General features: G+C 23.0%; 1 protein-coding gene across 18 annotated transcripts in view; it reads right to left on the bottom strand.

Moving 5' to 3' along the window:
• LOC114119934 (longitudinals lacking protein, isoforms A/B/D/L-like) overlaps positions 1-14,569 on the bottom strand; it is a 196,408-nt gene that overhangs the window by 31,643 nt on the left and 150,196 nt on the right. The window contains exons 5-6 of one of the 18 annotated variants that reach the window (XM_050205564.1): positions 11,173-11,367; positions 7,649-7,960 (exon numbers count right to left, since the gene is read on the bottom strand). The exons of 10 other annotated variants lie outside the window; for them this stretch is intronic. In XM_050205564.1, coding sequence (XP_050061521.1) covers positions 7,722-7,960; positions 11,173-11,367 — 434 coding nt within the window. In that variant the 3' untranslated portion in view covers positions 7,649-7,721. Of the gene's footprint in view, positions 1-895; positions 1,117-3,290; positions 3,679-4,788; positions 5,103-6,707; positions 7,544-7,648; positions 7,961-11,172; positions 11,368-12,220; positions 12,467-13,338; positions 13,605-14,569 lie in introns of those variants that run through there. 7 more of the 18 variants (XM_027984355.2, XM_050205606.1, XM_027983456.2 and 4 more) reach the window with 7 other exon arrangements.

Below are 14,569 nucleotides of genomic sequence, written 5' to 3' on the forward strand. Positions count from 1 at the left end.
ATAAATGATGTATTTTTTTTGTATCACTAGTATACTAAAATTATAAAGCATAACACATAAACTTAATAATATTAAAATTGAAATTTATAAATTCAATTTATAATTGAAATAATTAATAAATTTAATACTAGTAATGATAAGAAAAACAAATTGTTTTATAAAAAAGCATTTTATACGTCTTAAATTAAAAACAAATATGTGTACAATCATAAAAATGTATTCTATAATAATGTTAACACAGTCAATTTTATTTATTGTAAAAATTATTTAAAACATAAAATAATAATATTATACACTTTTAAGTTCTAAATTAAGTAAGAAAGTTTGGAATATTAATTGTTAAATGAGCTTCCTATGTTGATTCATTCAAAAAAGGAAGCTCTAAAAATCTATTACAGATTACTAAAAAAATGTTGAATTGTAATTTTATTTTGTTATTTTCATGTCTAGTAACATACAAAATTTGAGTACATATTAATAAATCTATTACATTTTAAAATAATATAGTTAAGTAGAATTAGTAATATTAATATTATATTTTCAGATGTTATCTTCTAAGTTGAATTAAGCCACAAAACTTATTTTATAATATATTTATATAAGTAGGTACTTATATTTAAATATACTCAATAAATTAATATGGCCAGATAGTTTTAACATTTCTAAATGCATTTACAATTTAAATTGATGTGAATTATAATAATATTAAAAATATAAACAAACATTTCATGATATATGAATATAAAATGTACTTATTTGAATTTTAATTGTTAAAATTCAAATTAACATGAAAGTCTTTAAGTAAATCATAATAATAGTATTAAGTAATATCACATATTATGCAATAAATAAGAATAGTAAGTAATCTAAAAAAAAAAAACTACAAAATTGATAGTGTATTTGTGTCTTGTCATTCTTTATGTATAATCACCATATGTTTTTTTCTATCTGAATTATGAGTAAAACGCTTCAAACATATATCACATTGAAATTTTGGTTGAACACCGCATTCATATCTTAAATGTCGTTTAATATTTTTAGTGCGATATCTTCCTCTATAACTGCGTCCACACATATTTGGGCAAAACTCCATGCTTTCACTATAAACTATGTCATCTAAAATGTTAAATAAATAGAAATTATTAATATTATAATTATTTAGTATTGAAAATAATAAGAAGAAGAAGATATAATTAAAGAAGCAGCAAGAATTAATAAGTATATTAGATTAACCTTATTTAAAAAGTCAATAAAATAAGCTAACTGAAGTTTAAAAATTGTTATCTTTGTATAAAATATGTTTACTTATAAATTTAAAATACAATTATTAAACATTTTCAATTATTACAAGTTGTAAGTCAGTAGGTATCTGTAAAATATGTTATTAAAAATCAACATAGCTATCATCTAAACATAAAGAAAATACAATATTACATATGATCAAAAGTACAGCAATAGGATCAAAATTTTTATGTGAGAACTTTACTTCTAACTAAATTTATAATATAGGTACCAATAAATCAGTAGTAGATTATAATCTAACCACCAAAAACATTTTAGAAGTATAAATTGTACACCAGGAGTGGCCAACCTTTTTTTGGTCACAATCTACTAAAAATATACTTAACCTTTGAGGATCGACTTCCGTAGAAAATTGTTTTATTATTGAATAACTATAATTATTAAGTAACATACTTGTATAAAGTGTATAATATACACTTAAAATAAATTCTAAGATTAAAGAAATAAGAAATCCTAACTTTGTTTTGTACTGGTCTTGTTATAAATTTGCTTTGAATTTTAAACTTTTGCTACAAATCAATATTATTGTTTATTGTTATCTATAGCCCTATATTATTCTATATATAGAATATGTTTTATTCTTAAAATAATAATTACCTATTGTATACATTAATATATTGAGTAAATAGAATGTTACATTTAAAATATTTCTCTCTGTTGCTTAAAAATCATAAACGTGCCAACTAATAATGAGAAAAATAATAAAACTAAAATACCTTTTTAAGTATAATAATTTAGCAGCTCATTTCATATTTATTATACATAAATTAATAAATTATAAATTAATTTCAATATACAGTAAGTACCTTGTATCAAATTTAGTATTAAAATGGATACAATTATCATTGATAACACCCATAGGCACCCATATAAATTTTTCTAGAAGAGGGCAATGTTAGGATTTGTTATATAATAAATAGTAATTTATCTTATAACATTCAATTTAAAACATATTTTTGAAAAGCCAGGGAGGGGGAGGGGGCAAATGCCCCAGCTTGCTCCCCCTTATGGGCGCCTATGATAACACCTGCTATTAATATAGTACTATCTATATATTTATACTTTGCTAGATGATAATATTATAATAGTATTCATTATTTTTTGATAATATAAACTAGGTTAAGTTAAGTTAGGTATCTAAGCTTAATAAATATAAATAATCTGCTCTTATAAAATAATTCAAATTTTAAAACCAATTTATACCTTTTTTATTTAAACATTTTAATAAATAAATACCGTTTTTTATAAAGTTTGTATACTTACTTATAGTCTGTCTCTCGAAAGAAAGATACCAGGTGCCAAATGTGATGGAGCATTAGGCGCAAACTATGTGGAGATGCGCAAGAATATCCGGTTTTTATCAAAACACAGTATCTTTTTTTTATGAGACAAACTATATAATTTAAAGTGATACTTACTATATATTATTGTATAATAAATTTACATCAAAATATTATTCAAAGTAAAACTGTGAAAATAATAAATCAATTATTCAAATACTAAACTTTAAAATTTTAAAAATTTTATCAGGCACACATACTTATTATTTATAACAAGAGTAGATTTAACTTCCAAACACCCCTGTATATGTACTTAAACTAAAGTACATATAGCCTATAGAGTAAACCGTTTACTTAAAATGTTCTATAAACATTGTAGATATAGAAAAATTACATGTATATTACATTATTACTGTCTAATTATATAATATAATATATATAACCTAACCTAATCTATATATATATATATTAGGCTTCTATATAATTTATATTATATTTATATTCTATTATGTTCGTCCATTAATTGTAATTTTTGTTCACATAGTTACCATCAACTAATGTAAATTAAAATATATTAAATTTGGTTATAACGCATAAGTTATATACAAAATTATTAAAATAATTAAATTTAGTTTTAGATACTTCAATATGATCATTATTTTTTTATTTAGTGGGTGATACTTTTTTACATAAAGTAAAATTAATATAGATACAATATTTTTTATTCATTGGCTTTTAAAGTACACTCTTATCACTCTTATTAATAATAATAAAAATACAATTTTATTGCACTTAATATAGATGAGTAAATTGTAATTGAACTAAAATACAAATTCAAATTACATATACAACTTAGTAACGTTTACATTAGGTAAAATTTTGTGCACCGTTATCATATGTGTCTTGTGGTTTCCTTTTAAATGGAATTTCTTAAAACAAATATTACACTGAAATGTTGGTGCTTTTCCACATTCATACCTGAGATGATTAGTTAAAACAGTTTTTCTATACTTTCCAGAATATTTTCGTCCACATTGATTAGGACAATCTACTGGATCTTGTTTTGAAATTTCTTTTAACATTTTTGTCATTAACTCTGAAAACAATTGAAAGTTTTATTTGAAAACTTTAATACCTAAGATTTGTTTTTCATCATTATATGTTAAAAAAATATATACAAATAGTTTAATGTTAAAAATAAAAGCAATTGATTTATAATGTGACAATAAGCAAGTAAACAAACATGTATTCAAAATGTTCAAAAATAAGTTTATAAATTATATTGAGTTATAATAAGTCATAATAGCCATACACTACTAGTGTAGTTATAGATCTATAAAGCCCCCCTACAGACAATATGATCTGGTTGGGCCGACAGATAGCCTGACCAAATCAGGTATTATGTACAGAAGACATGACTTCAGCACAACTTGGTCAGATGAATTTTAATTCCCAATAGTGTTCACATGTTTTGTCGGGCGGTCGAATGGCTTGGCCACTCAACAAAACCCGACAGGATGTTTGTTAGATGACACGTCTACACACGACTTGATATTGCAGCTGATCTGACCAATTTATTTTGTTGGCCCGTCCAAATCATATCATGTGTAGGGGCTTAACTCTACTAGATTAAGCTTATACCTCTTATCATTTTTTTCAACAATGTAAGAACTAGTTTTAAATAGTAACACAAAACAAATTACAAATATTTTGTTTAGATGATCAATAAATAATAATTAATAACCCTGGAGAATATATATATTTTGCTATTTTTTTGTGTTATGCCAAGCTTACTTGTACGTTTATACTATGATTAAAGTCTATCTAAAGTAACCATGGACAACCGTTTTTTCATTTAGCTATGATTCTATGAATATATTTTTTTTTTTTTTGTTATGATGACTGCAAAAAAATATTTTAAGGAATAATTCACAAGAATAAAAAAAAAAAATCATCTTTAAATTAATGTAACTTTTGTTTTTGATTTTTTTGTTTTTTTTTGCGCCCTCTTTATATAAAACTTGACTGGTTAAGTATGGCTAACCTAAAACTTCAAAAATATGTTATAAAAGATACATAAATAAGAATAGAATAGGCCTATTAATTTATATTAATATGAATGGTTAACTAATATATTTAAACAAAAAAATTAATTGATTATTTTAACTACCTATTAAATTACCAAGATAAATAATAACAAAGCAAATTTCATAAAAGATAATTTATTTGAAATAGAAATTGCAAATTACACAATCAACCTTTGGATATCACCAACTTCGGCCATTGATTTTTAAAGAATAATACCATGAACAAGACCCATATGTCCTTTTAAATGTGCCTTATGAACAAAGGTCCTATGGCAGCAATCACATCTAAATTGACGTGGTACACCACATTCATACTTAAGATGAACTTTTAAATTCGATTTTCTTCTTTTTCCTTTGTATTGACGACCACATTGGTTTGGACATATAGCCGGATCAAACAATGCTGCCATTTCTAATCTTTCTGAGATTTTCACTGAAATAAAAAATAATAATAGATCACATTAGTTATTATATTGGTATTAAGTATTTAGAAAATGGAAAAACAACACAGATTAGCTTTTAAATATTTTGAACATTTATATTCAATATTTATCGAATATTTAAAATATTTCATTTTATCATGATTGTTTTAATATAATATAGCTTTATGCAATTATTTTAGTCCTATGAAAAGTTAATAAATACAATATTTTCATCTAATATACAAATACAGTGGATATCTCTTATAACAATCATCAAGGTACTGTTTAATATAAATCATAATAATAAAAAAAAAAATAATAAAAAATAATATTAAATTATACTTTAAATCATTAGTATTCTGAAAATGTATGAAACATGCAGAAAAAAAATTTAAAATGCATTAATTGTTGCATCTACTTTGTTTTCGTTATAAATGGCAAGAGTAATTTATTAATAACTTAGTATTCCTCTGAGTTTTACGTATATTATATTACATTTAATAATATATTAAGTTAATTACGTAAGGAAATTTGATGTCAAGCCATGTTACAAATATGTCATCATAGCTGATTACTATAAAATGATACTGACTACTTCAATATGTTTTTAAAATTGTTATAACTAGTAATTGTGCAATAGTTCTGTGACTTAATAAAATATATGAAATATAGTATATTAACATTAAACTTGTTATACATTTTAGGAAATATTATTGTTTAGTATTTTTTTTAATAGTAGTAGAATTCTAAAATATTTCACTATATTTGATAATTGATTCATAAATGAAATCATTTATAAAAAGACAATTGGTATTATTATTAATAATATTTTTAATAATCCATAAAACATAAAAAATGAATAGATAATGTATATATTTATGTGTACACAATCAAATGTTTTACAGCACAATAAATGATCAGAATTAATCATCATTATGATAATAATTTATAATCTTAAAGATGATGTTTATTTTTAAAAATATTTATTAAACAAATCGCAAATGGTTTTAATATAGGCATATGAAATATAATTCACTAGCAAAGATTGTAGTAAGTTGTTTAACTAAATAAAATTAATACAACTTATATTACATTAAAATTATCTTACAGTCTATGTAGTCTAACACAGTTTTAATAGTTAAGACAAACCGATTTTAATCATTAAATTTGGTATTCAAACATTTTTAATTATTAAAAAAAAGTATATATTAAATAAAATAAATAAACATATACAGTTAATATGGTTAATATAGCTATACACGCATTACATTACACAATTAAAATAGAGTAGGACACTTAGTTATTTAAATATATTTTGTATCTTTGAACAAAAAGTAAAAAAAAAAAAAATACAATTATAATATATAATATATAAAATATTATTGTAAAAAGTTTTATTTATACAATGTTTATAAGGTAATACCAATTTTTAAATATCTTATCCTGAAGCACAATGATCAATATGCTTATTATAGCACATTTGAGAACTATACATTTATATGAGCAGAATGCAGTAGAAGGAAATCATTAAACTGTAGGTAAGGTACAAAATGTCTTTAACGTAAAATTATTATAAATAATTAATGTTTGTGGTTTGTGTAACAATATTTAAAGAAAAATATCTGATATAAAATATGAAATAATAAATAGTGCTTAATCATAAAATTATACATTTTAAAAAGCTGAACTGAAGATAGGAGACTAGGGTGGATAAATTACCACATATTAAAAATTGTGGTGAGTGGAATTTGATTAATTCCCAATGGCTTCCTGAACAAACTTTATACATAATTTAAAAGGCCCTAAATCGAAGTTGTAAGGTTTTTTTTTCATATGAAATAGAATTTATAGAAGAGATAATTTAAAAAAAAACATACATAATAAATTATAAGACAAATACATTTCAACTTCAATCAGAATCCAAAATATACATACATGAATATAAAATAGTTTTATAAATATATATTTAATTTTCAAATAGCAAATTTTCTGGTAAAATATATTTTTTTAAATATTTTTATAACTATTATTAGAACCAAGAATTATTTTTATAGAAGATGGAATTTATTTATATTACTATTTATTATTCATTAAAAATGTTGTCTTTAACTATTTTTTTTATTTAATTTGTAAACTAGTGAATTCTTGTACTTATAAAACTATTTTTTTTCTCATGGATTCATACTAAAATAGATAGTTTAAATATCATTTAATTTATAATCTTTTCCAATGACAATTTTGTGTTTGCATCCCATATGTGTCTTAAGAGTGCATTTATGTTTAAATGTTCGATTGCAAATATTACATTTAAACATGCACGGTAATCCACATTCATAAACCAAGTGATTTCTAAGATTTGTTTTACGCCACTTTCCTTTATAGCTTCGACCACAATTTCGTGGACAATAAGCTGGGTCATTTTGGACAAACTCATTAATACGAGCCAATAGTCCTAGAAACAAAAAATTATATTGTTTTAAAGAAAAGTTAAATAGATGAATTAAGTTAAAAACCGAATCCATACAAAGCACTAAGGTAATAAAAATAATAATTCAAGTTAATTTTACTGATGTGTAATATAATATAATAAACTATAATTGTTTTATTTGATTTATAAAATATTTTTTAATTCAACTCTGATTCGAAAACTGTGAAGTAGTTGGAATTTTGCAATGAACAGACATGATATGTGTGTTCAGGTTAACTTTTTGTGCAAACATTTTTCCACATATGTTGCATTTAAACCGAGGCGGAACGCCACATTCATATTTTAGGTGACGATTCATGGTAGCACGATGATTATATGAACGTCCACAATTTCTAGGGCATAAATATTTCAGTGGAAATGTAAATAACCGCTTCGAGTTAACTAAAATAAAAAAAAAAAATATTAAGTTACTAAGAACAGTTATGAAAATAAGCAATACAAATATTAATTAGCGGTTTTATGTAAATAGCTTTGATGTGTACACTGTACATGTTCATGATAAATAGAAATATAAACAGTGTTAAAAAGCATCCATGTATAATATGAAAATCACTGCATGGATATAAAAATTATACATACATAAATTCCTACATTGGCCAAAACCTACATTTTATACAAAATATTTGGCATTAATTTCTGTATTCTTCAATGTCACCACAAGCTCTAACAATTGACCACATATGAAAATCAGACTAGATAAATAACAAGGTGAGTCTATATATATGGTTGTATCCAAAACCTACACACGTTATCAGTCATTGTATAACAAAATACCCCAAACTTAAAGTGGTTAAAACCGCACACTATTTTTAGTGCACTAACAGATATGATGAGATAAGATATAAGATATACTAAGACATTAGTTACCACTCGTTATTAGTCGGTCTCGTATATACCTAAATAATATAGTGGTTAAAATGTAAGTGGTATTTTGCATTTTTATTCAATTATTTTTAATTAGGTATAATAGATTTTAAAATTAACGATAGTAATAAAGGGGGCAAGTGTTTATTACTTGACAATTTCAAGGACAGAAAATTTAGAATGGATTTAGAGAACACATTGATATTTTTAAAATTTGAATACTCACACATAATTTATAACGAATACATTATAAAGTATACAAATTTTGTTTATCAACCTTTTTGGGATCGAAATCAAAAGTGTGAGGTTTTAGGAGTCAACGATATCTAAATATGAATAAGTAATATTACTTAAGTCATACCTACTTTTATAGTCATATAGATAATTTATTATATTCATATGAACTTGCTTAGCTAGTAAGTTAATAATTTATTTTTATATAGTCGTACTCATGTAAGAACTTTTACTATTTTATAGTATTTATATTATAAGTACCTAAACTCGAGTTGGTATATAATATTATACTTCTCATTAAAGTTATTCAAGCTTATTTGTTCAAACACTTTCCAAAATAATATGATCATTTCACGGATAGGAACAGTTATAAAAGTTGATTGGATGGATATAGCGCACATTTCTAATTTTCTCATGTTGGATATTGTGACATAATATTAAGAACTGTTATAGCTTGTAAGTTAATAGCTGATTATTAATCAGTAACTAATTACTAATAACTATTAAAATTAATAAATAAATGTTTTTCTAAATAATCTATAATAATCTAAAATCTATCATGTTTCTAAAAAATAATATTGGTTGAGCGTATTATTTGTATTCATACAAAATTAAGATTTAAAAAATTAATCATTATCATAGATATCACTGTATAATTAGACTATCGAAGTATATTGTTTTCTAAATAAAATTAAACAACTATTACTTTAAAAAATAAATAATAATTTAAAAAAAACCCCACTGGCTCATTTTTTTAAGCATATTTATTCATGGTTTCGATTTTAATTTTGAGGGAGATATATATTTATAAATAGAAAGTGAATAGTTTGCTGACTTACTAATTTTTCAGTCTCAAGAAAGTGTATTATTTATTTATATAATATGGAGTATAAAACTCCTTTTACAACATAACTATAAAAAAATGTATTCATTTAATTTTTCAATATTGAAATTTTATGTTTCATGAGTGTGAGATGGAGACAACACATGTGGGTACGACGTCCTCTTAAATATTCGGTGGTTATTCATGTAACTCAGCATTTAGAGTTATAATTTAATTCATCAGTATCAATATAGTTACTGAAAGACATTAAACTATTAGCTGGTGAATCTAGAATATAATATTATTATGATAGTTTAAAAATTGAATTTTTCTTATATTTGAGGATAGTAGGTTTTTTTATTTATGAATATTTATGTATGAAAAAAATATTAAGAAGATTAAAAATCTCGCTGTAACAATGAGGGCCTATTTGAATTTTACATTAATTGTAAGACATTAGACAATAAATAAATTAAAGCATTTTAAATTGATTCTAGAGAGTTGGTTAAAGTGATAGTGTCGAAAGACCATACGAGTATGAAAGAAACAAATTTAAGTTGAGAAGAACAAATGATAAAGAAAAAATACTTTTCATTTCAAGTCGATTTTAATAATCAGAACTACATAATTTCAAAAGCCAAAGTTTATAATAGCCTATAATACAGTGGTGCCCAACCCATGGTTTCGTGGACTACATAAGGCCCATTACAGATTTTTAAAACAAAATATGGAAAATTAACAAGTTAATATCAATTCATTAGTTTGCATTATTGAGGAGTAACTATAACTTGAAATGTACTTGAATAGTTCTGTCAAAATAAACTCAATTTGTATTTTAAATAATCTTAATAATAGTCAATAAAAGATTAAAGATATGTTATTGTGATTATTTGTATTTTTATATTTAGTAGGCTGTTTGAAGATAGAAGTAGTAGAAACTAGAACTTAAGTGGCCTGCCAATGAATATATTGTACATTATTACTATAGTGATGAATTCATTGAACCAATTAATTAAACTGAAATATAAATTGTAAGGTTAGATACACAAACTAATTTACAACAACAAACTGCATTCTAAAACTTTAATTTTGAATTTGAAATACATAAAAATAATAAAGTTTTATAACTTTTAAACTTTATAAAAAATGTTCTAAAACATTAACTATGTTAAATTTCTAACAAGCTAAAAGGATTAGAAACTTGGAAACATTTTTAATATTGTACTAGAACCTACCAACTATTTCACAAAAGTATATCAAAAACAAAATATACATTGTCATAAAAATAGCTTTAGACTTTTAAGAATTTAAAAAGCTTAATAGACTACGTTCTACTGTAGATTTTTGTACAAAATATATCACTGATAAAAATATTAAAATATTGGGATTTATTTTATGATATATTATTATACATGCCACATTTTAATATCATAAATTTATAAAATATTATAATGTATACAATTACATATGGGAAAGTCATAATAATGAAAAAAAAAAAACTATAGTGAATAAATTATTAAGTCAGTTAATAATTTCATATCTCATTACTATGATATTTATACAATGTTTTTAATTATAAGTATAAATATGTAAGTTAAAACAATTTTTTTTAAATTTCAAATGGTTTAATGATTAATTATTTTGTGGATAGCTGCTAAGTGATATTGCATACTTTTTTTGTTAGTAAATCTTTTTAAACAGACAATGCATTGAAACTGAGGTGGTTTCCCGCATTCATACAACAAATGCCGTTTTAAAGAGTTTTTTCGGCGTAATCCTTTGTAAGCCCGACCACAATTATTAGGACACTCCACAGGATCAATAACAGCTAAAGAATTTAATTGGTTAATGAAATATTTTTCTTTTTCTGAAAAAATAAATTTTATCAGTATTAAATAAAATTCTATATTAATATTAAATAAAACTGCTCAAAAAATACATCCATAAAGATAAAGCTATTTATATTTATGAATAAAAAATTGCCTATAAAAAACTTAAGGATAATTATTATTTATAAGGATTCACTTGAAGTAAAATCAAAGAACAAGATTTATAAATAATTTATGAATATGAAAAACGAAGTATACCTACTTAAATATTATAATAATACCAAATAATAATTGTAACATAATACTCGTAATATATATTTAGTACATAAATGAGTAAAAATTAAAATAATATTAATTTTATATCATGATCAGAATGTGAAATTTTACATACAAAATGAATTACATTTTTCAAAAAAGTTTTTAACACAAAAAATATAAATGTTTCATTTTATTCTAGTTATCACATCATTTTAGTAAAAATCATCACATTGTATAACTTAATTGTTATTAATATTTTGTTTTTTAAAAATAAATCAATATTGAATTAAAAATAAATATATTTAAATACAAATAAAGTTCTAAATATCCTTATCTTCATCATAAAAAAAATTTAGAATTTAGAATATACCTACACTCATAATAAATTAAGTTTAACTTCTTACCAACAAAATAATATATCTAATAACAAATGTTGAGTTGGGTACACATTTCTAATTTTTGATTGTTTATTTTTAATACACAATAATCCTATATAGCATAGGTGCTATTAAATTATGTACTTTAGCTAATATTCATACAATTAATATTAAGTACAAAAGATGTAATATGGTAATTAAAATACATATTTTTTGGAGAAAAGTTAATATTTTATAAATTACTATAGTATAATAATTGATTTAGTAATATTAGGTATATTGAAAATATTTCGATAACAAATTTTTTATGCAATAACTCCATGAATTAATCCAAGATGGCCTTTTAAATGATGTGAATGCTTGAACGATTTATTGCAATAATTACAAACAAATAACCCAGTGATACCACATTCATATTTAGTATGTCTAACCAAATGAGATTTATTCTTGTACTTGCGACTGCAATTCATACATGCCCATCTTTTTATTAATCTGCATTCATCTGTAATATAATGTAGACTGTAGTTAATATTAATTTGTGTACTTTATAAGTTATAATGAAATTAATAATTAACTGTACGGAATGCAAGGAAGCCACAAACAATTTATTTCAGAAAGCAATAAAAAGTTTATTTTTGTTTTAGTTTAATTATTGAAAATAGAACAATATGTCCCAATTTTTTGGATAATTTGATAGACAACAGTAATGATCTCCCTAAAAATAAGAAAATAATTAAATTAGCAACTATATTAAATATATTATGAATTACTAAATGAGTAGAAATTTTAACTAAAAATGTTGCTAGGAAAGCAAGTAAAACAATTATCATTTAATAACATTATTCAAAACATAATTATATAATTTCTTCATGATGGTTATAAAATATTTATTTCATGTTTATTGTTTAAAATTTAATTTTTTATCTATGTCACAATATTTACAATTCAAATTTCGAATAAAAATATATTAAGTTGTAACAAAATGTATTAATGAAACATGATTTAAACTATGGACTTTTTTAATGTATTATAAAATTAACTGTATTACAAATATATTTTAATTTGGTAATTTAAACAATATAAAATGTACAAACAATATTAATTAACAAACAATACAATACCATAATGATTTTTATACTTTTATAACATGATGGTATTACAGGTAAATATCAGATGTCTCCAAGTATTGGACACTTTTTAGAGTACACAGCTTTTAATAAATTAAATAGCAGATACCTTTGAATAGTATACACAATTTCAACGACCAAGTGTTCAGTATTTAGAGATTTCATTATATATACTTTATAAATAACTCAAAGATTTATTCATAGCATATAAAATATGTATAGGTACTTACATGTTATAAATAAAATTAATTTTTGTATAAAATCAAACTATAGGCTCTGATTTACGAGATCGCCGATTAGCTAAATCTTTCTGTAATATTTTATGAACAACTACTACGTGTTTTTTTAAAGCACTGTTGTGCGCAAAACTTCTTGAGCAATATAGGCATTTGAATTGTCTTGGTACTCCACACTCATATTTAATATGTCGCCAACAGTGATCTTTTCTTTTATAACTTCGACCACATCCTCGTGGGCAATAGAACCGATCGAAAGTTGGCATTAATATTAAACCTAATAAATAACAAAAAATAAAATTACACCCAATTATTAATAACAATAAAAAAAATAATAATTAATTTTGACAAATCAATAAGTAAAATAAATAATAAGCTTAAATAAACCACAATTTTTAACATAATTTAAGCGTAAATAACATATTATTTATAGACATATAAACCCCTTCAGCTTGTGGTGTAGATAGGTATAAAGTAAGAAGAAGTACATAGTATATAGAAATATTAATAGGTAAAAGCAGGGAGTTAGTAGGAGTATTAATGAGAATATATATGAATATTTGTAGTAAGTAGGAAACTAAGTAAAATGATAATAAAGTAAAGATAATGGAGGGGGGTATAATAAGTTAATATACTCAGAAAAAAGTAGTATGAGAAATAGAGTGGGCATGATGAAGAGGAGATGAAAGGAACAGTGGAAAAGTGGATTAATAATAATAAAATAAAATCTGAAAAATAAAGTACCTATTAAATGTAATAAGTGCATATGCTCTACATTTATGACATGAGGAGACTTCTAAACATGAATTCTAGAAAGATATTAAAGAAATAATAAAAAAAATACTATGAAAAAGGGATGAGACAGTACATAGTATAAGGAAGTTCGAAGAATACGATGGTGGTAAAGAGTATAGAAATTTACAAAGGAGCATAAATGGGTGAATATGAATTCTTAGAAAGATAGAAGAGTATAAGACAAATTTTAAAACTAAAGAAAATAAGCCATAAATTGATCGTTTTAGGTAGAAATGTTAACATTTTAAGATGTGTAACGATTGTAAAGTAATTCCAAGAGAGAGCGTAATAATAACAAAAATAAGATTAATGATGGATTTAGAGTTATATTATAAATTGCAAATGAAAAAGAGTAAACAAAAAAAGAGCATTTTAAGTAAAGAATCAAGAATTTGGAAGTTGAAGTTAACAAGTGAAAATGAAAAATTATTTATAAGGTAACTGAAA

Source organism: Aphis gossypii, chromosome 1 (assembly GCF_020184175.1).
Source record: "Aphis gossypii isolate Hap1 chromosome 1, ASM2018417v2, whole genome shotgun sequence".
NCBI classification, from domain to species: Eukaryota; Metazoa; Arthropoda; class Insecta; order Hemiptera; family Aphididae; genus Aphis; species Aphis gossypii.